General features: G+C 44.3%; 1 protein-coding gene across 2 annotated transcripts in view; it reads left to right on the top strand.

The window, feature by feature from the left end:
- Positions 1 to 1,988, top strand: part of LOC139564686 (ER membrane protein complex subunit 2) — a 58,340-nt gene extending 56,352 nt beyond the window's left edge. For both annotated transcript variants that reach the window (XM_071384443.1, XM_071384444.1), the window contains one exon: positions 1,433 to 1,988. In XM_071384443.1, the coding sequence (XP_071240544.1) occupies positions 1,433 to 1,519 (87 nt within the window). In that variant the 3' untranslated portion in view covers positions 1,520 to 1,988. The remainder of the gene's footprint in view (positions 1 to 1,432) is intronic.
- The last annotated feature ends 9,418 nt before the right edge of the window (positions 1,989 to 11,406 follow it).

Below are 11,406 nucleotides of genomic sequence, written 5' to 3' on the forward strand. Positions count from 1 at the left end.
AGGATTCCTAAATAATGAAAATGACTGCAGTTTCTACTGGTCATTGTTTTCAGGCTGGTTGTATTGGTGCTAGCTAGGTACCAAGCTAAAGCTAGCTACCCCAGAAGTTGCAGTCGAACAAATGATGCTTTATTACCAACGCGGTATTGTAAATACATCGTTCGTGGCCGGTGTTTGCTTGTTTGCAGATGTTTTTGTACAGCTTTCACAGTGCTACTGTATCTTTTTTGACAAGCAAACACCCGAACGGCGTTCCATAGTATGTATGTCGTGAAGCTAATAGCAGTGACGCTATTACTGTGTAACTCCGGTAGGGAAACATTGGAAAAATAGCGCACTTGGTAGTGTGTACCGGTGCTCAACCAGTCGGCGAAAGCCAACATCACCCACGACAGAGAACGGTTGATTGTCAAGGGCAATTAATTATATTATCTTGGCATTAATGGATTTCGCCTTTGAGTTGTCTCGCTGAAATTTTCTTACTCTTTCAAATGACTGCTCAATCCACACAGCAGACATTGTGTGGGCTAGGTTAGGAATGCTGTGTTGCACGTGTAGCGCCAAATTGTACGTGGTGTCATTACGTCATGTACCTACGTTATATAGGTATGCGCGGTAGCTTTGACATCGGTTTCTAACATCGCAGTTAAACTAGACATCGGGCCGATACCGATGTTGGCATTTTTAGCTAATATCGTCCGATTCCGATATGTTCACGGATATATTGTTCATCCCTAGTTTATGGGTTAGTTTGGGGCTGTCCAGGCGAGGGGCCTTGAGACAATGAGTCATCAGGACATCCTGGCCCTCCCTCTCTCTCACCTCTCCCCCTCCTCACACACAGACACACAGCTTTTTTTGCAACAGGCCAGGAACATCACTGACTCCAGGTGGTGCTTCTCTTGGCCCCGTTAGTCCACAGCTTGTGGATGTGTGTCATTCAGAGGGCAAATGTGCAAAACACGATTTAAGTGCCTATGAACGTTGTATGGTAGTAGGTGCCAGGCGCACCGGTCTGTGTCGGGAACTGCTACGCTGCTGGGTTTTTCATGCTCATCAGTTTCCCGTGTGTATCAAGAATGGTCCACCACCCAAAGGACATCAAGCCAATTTGACACAACTGTGGTAAGTATTGGAGTCAACATGGGTCAGCATCCTTTTGGAACGCTTTCCACGCCCGGACGAATTGAGGCTGTTCTGAGGGCAACTCAATATTAGGAAGGTGTTCCTAATGTTTCGTATACTCTGTGTAGTTTAGTCTGTTTCGACTTGATGTGGTGTGAGCGTGAGACGGGGCTATGCGGTTATCGTGACATTCTGAGTGCGATAGAGTGTTTTGGCTTGGCTGGCTCTCCCTCAGCCAGCCCTGTGCTTTGGCCTCTTTAAAGATGTTATGAGCTGATGTTTTCTCTCTCCTCTCTCTGTCATGCAGCTGGCCGGTCGCGGGACAAAGGAGAACAAATGCTCCGTGAAGGCCGTGGAGGAGATGCTGGAGTCCATGCAGATCACCATGTCCTAGGCCCCACCCCCAACTCTTACCACCCCTGTTCTACATGGCTCAACAAGGCAGCTCTGTTGGTTCAATGCTGTGCACTATCCCCTCCCCCCTCCAGACTCGACCACCACCTCCCCTCCCCCTCTTTTTAGATTATTTAGAGCCGGTCTGTCCTTTATAGTGCAGTACATTTAACCCAAGCCCTATCTAAGCAAATATAATGCACTATATGAGATATAGGGTGACATTTGAGACGTAGGCCAGGTAGAGGATGCTCCCGCATTGAGGTCAGGGACTGAGATGTGAGTAGAGGAGAGGCTGTAGTAAATGCTAATAAAAAGAGTGGGCTTAGACGGGTCCGTCTGGATGCAGCTAGGCCCTCCCAACATTTCCTTATGTCTGTAAATGAAATTAAAAAACTTTTTTATCATAACTATAGTTTTTTCCCCCTCTGTCAGTCCATCCAGATGTCTTAATAAAGGTTTGAATTGTTTGCGGTCTGGAGCAAATTTTCTCATTTCAGTGGGTTGGTGTTCTGGGTTTTTCCTGGGTTCTATTAGGTTTTTGTGTATAGGACCAATTTTTCTTATCAGTACATTGACACAACTGTTAATGATAACGGTGGATTCATTACTTTTATGATAATGATGATAAAATCTTCTCTGAATTTATGGTAATTGAGTTCCAGCCACTCTAACCACTCTACCCCACCAGTAGCAACAGCAGAGCAGTCTGCTTAAACCATTTTCCAGTGAGCGGGAGAGAAGCGTCCTCATTAAACGGGGAGCAGCGAGGCTAAAGGCCTTTGCTTCTCACACTGGATCCAGCTGGGAATCCCGCCCTTCAATTACCCAGACACCGTAAGGGCTCTGTAACTGCAACGTGCGGCGGCCGGGAGAACACCTCTGTCATTTCAGTTTAGGGAGACCCAGAGTACACGGACTGGCTGCCAGTAATTAAAACACAGACAAAAATCTAATTCATGAAACTGGGAACGTTCAGTGGTGGATAAAGTACCCAATTTTCATACTTGAGTAAAAGTAAAGATACCTTAAAAGAAAATGACTCCAGTAAAAGTCACCCAGTAAAATACTACTTGAGTTAAAGTCTAAAAGTAATTGGTTTTAAATGTACTTAAGTAAAAATATAAATCATTTAAAATGTCTTATATTAAGCAAACCAGACGACACAATTAAAACATTTATTTACGGATATCCAGGGTCACAGTTCAACACTCAGACATAATTTACAAACGAAGCATTTGTGTTTAGTGAGTCTGCCAGATCAGAGGAAGTAGGGATGACCAGGGATGTTGTCTTGATAAGTGTGTGAATTACACAATTTTCCTGTCCTGCTAAGCATAAAACATGTAATGAGTACTTTTGGATGTCAGGGGAAATGTAAGGATTAAAAGTACATTATTTTCTTTAGGAATGTAGTGGAGTAAATGTAAAAGTTGTCAAATATAAATAGTAAAGTACAGATACCCCAAAAAACGACATAAGTGCTACTTAAAAGTATTTTTACTTAAGTACTTTACACCACTGGGAACGTTTATAACGGAGGGGGGAAAAAATTGAAATTAATGCCGTGAAAAGGAGGTCTGGTTTCCAATACCACACTCATTTGTGATTGTCGGATCCGGGCTGGTTCAAATTAATGTCTTGTTTCTCGCTCACCCGTGCAGGGTCAGCTGGTACTTCGATCGCTTTTTGTTTATTAAGTCGCAGCAATTGTCTCATAATTTCACTCGCAGACTGATGGAAAAGTTGAGCGTTGAGTTTATGGCCTTTTTTGGACAGCTTTGGGATTTAAAGAGGTCGCGGAGCTCTCAGCCGACTTGGAGAAAGCCACCCCCCCCCAGTTTTTAATACCCTGGTCAGTGTATGATGTGTATGCCTTTGATTTTGCACACCAATCTGTCAGAACCAATGAATGCCAAGGGACTTTTTCTGAGCATAAACTGATAGTGGTCACTTTTACAGGATTCGCTGAAGGCAAATGACACCTTTGAAGAGCTATAAGGGATGTTTAATTTCAGAGAGAATGTAATTTACATGCCGACCCGGGCAACTAGGCCTGTTCTTGTGGTGAGGGTAATTAAATGCCTGTAAATGGTCTATAAAGGCTCATTGTCAATCATAGTGATGTGTGAATGATCAGTTCAAGGCATTGACATGTAGACACTGTCCAATAGTGACTGATGCAATAGTGCCATCTGTAGTCTGAAGGTAGAACTTAGAGAACTTCTGGGAGTTCAAGGAAGAAGAGAATATTAAGTTATGAGAATGCAAGGTTACACTCTTTCATCAGAAGTTCTTTCCTACACGTTATAATACAAGTGATAGCCTATCTTGGTAAACAACTTATATGTAAGGATCATGATCAATTACAGACCCAAGGATATGGAAAGGGTCTAATTAATGTCTGTCAAAAGATAGAAATGACATGACACAAAAAGAAAATACCTAATCATGTATAAATGCACTTCCACCAGGTCCGTTGCCACGTTCACGTGCTAGTCGGGAACTAGGAAACTGACATTTCCGACTTGCTAACTGGTTGAACGTGTATAACTACAACCAGGTAGCAAGTCGGAAATGTACGAGTTTCCTAGTTCCTACTAGCACGTGCACGTGGCAAGTATTTTATATGCAACTGTCTTAGGCTGCGTTTCCACTGGCAGCCCAATTCTGATCTTTTGCCCAATTATGGGCAAAAGAGCTGTTCTGATTGGTCAAAAGACCAATTACTAGGAAAAGATCGGAATTGGTCTGCCTGTGTAAACTCAGCCTTATAGTCCTGTTCTGTTTTTTGCTTTTTTGTACTCTACATGTAGTCAGCTTCAGTCCACTGCTGTGCACCACACACACACACAGCAGTGTGAAGATTCCCAGACAGACCAGCAGCAGGAAAGGAAACCCAGCCTGCCCTAAACTGTTGGCTCGGCTCAGTGGGTTACAAAGTGCAGTGGATTAGCCATTAGTGTTGCCTGTAATCCCTTATTCCCAAAGAGATTAGCCTGAAGAGAGCTTGCTAGTGTCTAGAGGCTCTGTTGGATCCAGGCTCCACGGTGGTCAGGTCAGCTGAAGTGGATAAGGCTCTGTGATGAGCTTACACTGTGACTTAGCCGTCCTCGGCCAGAACATCAGTCAAGATCGGGATGATATGTGAACTCCGCTAGCCACGGATTGGACGTCTTGATCGAGAGCTAGAGACACGATTGGAAGACCTCCAGGAAAAAAAATCCTGAACCATGCTATGCATTTTTTATTAAAACATTTTTTAACCAAAGAAATCCATACAGTAAGTTATATTTCTGCCAGGCTTGGAGAGAAGAAAAAAATGAATGTCATCATTAATGTGAACTATGAGTATGAGTGGATGTTCTCGAGTAGCTTTGTGTGAACCATCTGCCATGCGGCGCAGTGAAAGGTATTGACACTGGAGGATGAGCAGGCCCGGCACCATCCATGGTACGGACTGGAGAGAAGTTTCCCAAGGTGAGGGAGTGGAGTGGGTGGACGGGGGAACGGGGAGCCCATTCCTCTCTTTCTGTTTTGGGGGTGGGGGAGGTGATGAAAGTGTTTGGTTAGGAACCGAGACCCCCGGGACCAACGATTACGGACTGCTCAAATAACACCTGACACAAAGTAGAGATGTCAGGGGCTCGTCTGCCAGAAACACACATGCCCACAGATGCAGATGGTGTCTAAATAAGAAGTGTCATTGGTGTTACTCAATTTAAATGTGAGGAAAATGATTAATCATATCACTTTAGTAAATGATTTTTAAAGTGTTAATGATCTTAGATTTGAGCATCTGTGGGCTACGAAAATCCTCAATTACCTAAAATGTGTCATTGGTGTTACCGTCTTTAGTGTTACTACTCCTACTGGTGGCACAATGTTATCGTAATGGTACATTTTATGTAAAGTCATTAAGGTATTAGTTTAGAATGAGACGGAAGATGTATCCAAATACATTTAAATAAATACAAAGCATGCCCAAATGCCACCGCAATTCAAGAATGACTTTTTCCCTGTAAAGCTATTCAATGATTTATCAGTACGGACCAAGATTCCACAGGCGTGAGTGTCTAAATCAAGCCCATCACGAGGATCAAAAACAGTATTTGATCTTGAGGTCCTGGTCTACTGATGTGGTCAGATTCCTGTTACCTGCACAAAAGGGCTTGAACCCCCTTTGAAAAGAACATAGAAGATCAGCATGTTGCTCCCGAAAAACTCAACAAAAAGGACCGCTTTCAATCTGTTGTTCTGAGCCATGAATCTATGAATAATAGCTCCACCGCAATAAATTCACCCCCATTTATGCTCATCTGTTTACACACAGATACACTTGAAAAGTCACCAGTAACTTATTGTGATTTCAAGTAACTATGTTTTTCAGGGTGAAATATATTTGACGGAAAATCCGTTTTGACAACCAGTGACCCTCCAGTTTCATGCCATGAAAAACAGAGAGTTGGGTTTAGAATTTAGTAAATTTCTCATTCAACTAGTTGAGACGGAATCTCTGCCACACCGCAGCGTTTTGACATTAGTAACGAATATGGTTATTTTCGGTATTAAAGATAGGTATCACATAACTTTCCACATTGGAAAAGAAGAGATCGCTATTGCATAAGAAAATGGCAACATTGCAAAAATGAAACTGCGAGGTCAATTGGCAAATTCCAAAATGCTAACCTTTCTCTGTTGCTGCACAATGTCTCCTTTCAGAACCCAGCCAATTCACAGATTCTGAACAAACTGAGTTTACTCTCAAAGGGCAATGATGCTGGGAAATAGTTTTCTCTCAAAGCAAAAGGACAACTCACAGCCAGTGTGTGTGCATGCGCGTGTATATCTCTGTGTGCGTGGGTGTGGTCATTTCTGGGATACTGTGAGCTTTGCATTGGAAAATGAGACTGGCTCTAAATGCAGCTCATCTCCCAGGCCACTTGACCATGAGGCTCCAGACTGCTGCCATCTCCTTCCAGCCAGGAGATCTTCTGTGGCCTCTAGAGGCCTGTCTCTGCTCTGGTCTGGTCGCTGGGCCCTGCGTCGGGCTCCACATGGCCGTGGTGATGGGTTGGCCATCAACATGCCGTCCCCGAGCAGCATCCTGTCTGCACACTCCGTCACAGCACATGGCATGTGTCGAATTAGAGATAGAGAAAGAGAGAGAGGGGCAGGCTGCTGGCTTCAGTAGACAGTTGTTCTTTCCAGCCCAGGCTTCGCAGACCACAAATCCCCTCTCAGAGCGTCTTCTCGGCCAGAAGGCATGCGGCTTATCCCACAAAAGGCCAAAGACCTAATTACAAAAAAGAAGGATAAAGCAGACCCGGCTACTGATTGTGCTTCCTGGGTGGATGTTTTGTACTCGGAGCTGGATATAAGAGAAAGACTGGGAGGATGGCAAAGTCAAGATAGTTGGGGATGGAGAGAGAGGTTTCTGCAACCTGCAACACTTTTATGAGTGGCGCCCTCAAGCCGTTACGTTTGCTCGCCAACATGGTGGGTGTTTTGTGTTTCAGACACCTTGTCAGTGTTTAAACTCACAACAGAACACAACACAACATAGCCAGGTAGGTAGGTATGGGTAACACATCTTTAACTGCTTTCAACAACGCTTGAGTCAAAGGAGTTCCAAGGCCGTGTGCCAAACCTCATTCATTACGGCAACAATGGGACACGACAGGTATTTTTCTCCATATTTCCCAAATTTCTCCTTTGATGTGAACACTTCCTCCCTGGGGCTTTGATTTCACCGTGGCAGATGTAATCAGGACCCACACGTCGCAGGCCTCTCTTGCCTGCATCCATCATGACTCAGTCTTTTCCTACTTTTCTTTATCTTCTTGACCTCTTTTTTTGGCACCAATAGCACACTGAAGTAACCTCCAACCTCCAACCCCCCCCCCCCCATCCCTGGAAATATGAGTATTGTTATATCCATTACAAAAACATGTTTCTTCTTTTTTCGAATCTCTAAAATCAACAACAGAGTTATTGATGGCGTCCACATGGGCTCGTGAGGATCTGTGGACACGCATGGTTTGACTTATCAGTAGTCTGGTTAGACCTCGCCTCACGGAAAAGATTCAAACTCCTCCACAGTCTACAGGGGTAATTCCCAACGATAACTGCTAATTCCCAACGATAATAATTGGGAAACATGGAAGAGTTTAAGACAAACCCCAAAGATCTCGTCTGAGCAGACGGACTCGCTCCTCTTCTGTGTGATTTGTTTATCGGTTGAAATTGAAGATCCAGATTGACGATCCACTGTGCTAACTGTACATCTGCAGGACAAACTGCGGAGGGCTTAGGATGACAGAGCGGTTGGTCGCTTCGACTGTGATGAATTCACCCACTCAGTCAGTGATAGTGTGCAATTGATTCACTCTGTTACTGTTTGGCACGCTGAGGTTGCCAGACATATTCTGTTGGATACATATTTGGCAGGGAATATATAAAAAGTAGCAACTAACATTCCTTTCTCACTCTCTGCTCTCTCTGATATCTGCTTCTGAGAGAGGATGAGTTACTCTGATTGAGGTGACATACAATCATATTTAGTTTTGGGCTGACAAGATGAATAGCCGAGCGGCGAGTGTTGAGATTGGAGATTATTTTACATTTACATTTACATTTAAGTCATTTAGCAGACGCTCTTATCCAGAGCGACTTACAAATTGGTGCATTCACCTTATGATATCCAGTGGAACAACCACTTTACAATAGTGCATCTAACTCTTTTAAGGGGGGGGGTTAGAAGGATTACTTTATCCTATCCTAGGTATTCCTTAAAGAGGTGGGGTTTCAGGTATCTCCGGAAGGTGGTGATTGACTCCGCTGACCTGGCGTCGTGAGGGAGTTTGTTCCACCATTGGGGTGCCAGAGCAGCGAACAGTTTTGACTGGGCTGAGCGGGAACTGTACTTCCTCAGAGGTAGGGAGGCGAGCAGGCCAGAGGTGGATGAACGCAGTGCCCTTGTTTGGGTGTAGGGCCTGATCAGAGCCTGAAGGTACGGAGGTGCCGTTCCCCTCACAGCTCCGTAGGCAAGCACCATGGTCTTGTAGCGGATGCGAGCTTCAACTGGAAGCCAGTGGAGAGAGCGGAGGAGCGGGGTGACGTGAGAGAACTTGGGAAAGTTGAACACCAGACGGGCTGCGGCGTTCTGGATGAGTTGTAGGGGTTTAATGGCACAGGCAGGGAGCCCAGCCAACAGCGAGTTGCAGTAATCCAGACGGGAGATGACAAGTGCCTGGATTAGGACCTGCGCCGCTTCCTGCGTGAGGCAGGGTCGTACTCTGCGAATGTTGTAGAGCATGAACCTACAGGAACGGGTCACCGCCTTGATGTTAGTTGAGAACGACAGGGTGTTGTCCAGGATCACGCCAAGGTTCTTAGCACTCTGGGAGGAGGACACAATGGAGTTGTCAACCGTGATGGCGAGATCATGGAACGGGCAGTCCTTCCCCGGGAGGAAGAGCAGCTCCGTCTTGCCGAGGTTCAGCTTGAGGTGGTGATCCGTCATCCACACTGATATGTCTGCCAGACATGCAGAGATGCGATTCACCACCTGGTTATCAGAGGGGGGAAAGGAGAAGATTAATTGTGTGTCGTCTGCATAGCAATGATAGGAGAGACCATGTGAGGATATGACAGAGCCAAGTGACTTGGTGTATAGCGAGAATAGGAGAGGGCCTAGAACAGAGCCCTGGGGGACACCAGTGGTGAGAGCACGTGGTGCGGAGACAGATTCTCGCCACGCCACCTGGTAGGAGCGACCTGTCAGGTAGGACGCAATCCAAGCGTGGGCCGCGCCGGAGATGCCCAGCTCGGAGAGGGTGGAGAGGAGGATCTGATGGTTCACAGTATCAAAGGCAGCCGATAGGTCTAGAAGGATGAGAGCAGAGGAGAGAGAGTTAGCTTTAGCAGTTTTAAATGTGTTGTTAGTGCTGTGTGTGTACGCATGGGTGTGCATACACATGCTTACACGCACACGCTTACGCGCACACACACAAACACACACACACATCCTCCTCCCAGGAAACTTGGCAAGCGGTAAATGCTACCATCTGTTTGTGGGGAGAGTCAAGGTGATAGTGATGGGTTCCACTTAGTCTCTATCTCCGAGACAGTAGCAGGGACTCTTCTCTTCATTCCTTGACCAGAATTATGCACTGGGGCAGGCTGATGCCGCTATTACTAATGAAAGCAAGGGCCCTAATTATTAGGCTGCACATGGAAACTTCACAGCTTGTTGTTGTCTACTGTTTTATGACTGGAAATAAGATTTATTTAGTTTAAGATGTGCTAGTTGTCACATTGGCTCTTAACTTACGATATGTTGACTGATGGTATATTATTTAAGAAGTTTGTTCTTATCATAAACACACTCATACTACTCTAAAACTTCAATCATACTATTGTTGCCCAGCTGCCCAGATACACGAGCCTACCAGACGGGCTAAATTCCTTTTATGCTCACTTCGAGGCAAGCAACACTGAAGCATGCATGAGAGCACCAGCTGTTCCGGCCGACTGTGTGATCTCGCTCACCGTAGCCAATGTGAGCAAGACCTTAAAACAGGTCAACATTCACAAGGCCGCGGGGCCAGACGGATTACCAGGACGTGTACTCAGAGCATGCGCGGACCAACTGGCAAGTGTCTTCACTGACATTTTCAACCTCTCCCTGACCGAGTCTGTAAGACCTACAAGTTTCAAGCAGACCACCATAGTCCCTGTGCCCAAGAAAGTGAAGGTAACCTTCCTAAATCAGTACCGCCCCGTAGCACTCACGTCGGTAGCCATGAAGTACTTTGAAAGGCTGGTCAGGGCTCACACCTTCCTCAACACCTTCTACCCCTGCATATAGCCTCATTGTTGTTATGTATTTTCTTGTGTTACTTTTTGATAATTTTTTTAACTTTAATTTATTTAGTAAATATTTTCTTAACTCTATTTCTTGAACTGCATTGTTGGTTAAGGGCTTGTAAGTAATCATTTCACGGTAGGTACTGTTGTATTCTACGCATGTGACAAATACAATTTTATTTGATATAGTCTCATTGTATTTTATTGTGTAACTTTCAATTTTTTTTTACTTTAGTTTATTTAGTAAATATTTTCTGAACTCTATTTCTTGAACTGCATTGTTGGTTAAGGCCTTGTTGGTTAAGGTAAGTAAGCATTTCATGGTAAGGTCTACACCTGTTGTATTCGGCGCATGTGAAAAATACAATTCGATTTGATTTGATTTGTTGTCTGTGGGTGTGCCGACTGGGTGTGCAAAATCTTTTACGCATATGTTGTCTGCACAAAATATTTCCCCTTTTCCCTCCTATTTCCAATTACTTTTTATGAACTGCTGATCCAGAATGTTCTGTCTGGAAAGGATATTTTGGTCATGGGAAATATAAAGGGGAGAAAAATAACATATTTATAGAGAGAAAAATGATATAGCCGGTCCAAAGAGAAAGGTTAGCCATATGCTCAGCCAATGATAGAAAGGCACTAGAAAAATTAAATGAAAGAACTTATTTTATGAGTTGGGTCCTCAACCAAATGAACACTTTAAATCATTGGCCAGAAAATGAATATAAAAAGCATTCAAAGTCATTATCAATGGCACCCTTTTATAGACACAATTGTGTTCAACCAGACTCTGTAGACTCACATTACGAATACTAATCATACACAGACACTACAAAATATCTATCCAGGGATATTCTTAGTGGCACTAATGATACTTGTTAAATGGAGTTCAAATGAACAGAAATAACATTTAAAAAAAACAAGTGGATGCTATGCAAGTATGCAGCTGAGTTATTAGAATATAATTCTTGAGGTGGCCTTCAATACTTGTTTGCGAGAAGTTTGAGGGACTATGTT

Source organism: Salvelinus alpinus, chromosome 35 (assembly GCF_045679555.1).
Source record: "Salvelinus alpinus chromosome 35, SLU_Salpinus.1, whole genome shotgun sequence".
In the NCBI taxonomy this organism is placed as follows: domain Eukaryota; kingdom Metazoa; phylum Chordata; class Actinopteri; order Salmoniformes; family Salmonidae; genus Salvelinus; species Salvelinus alpinus.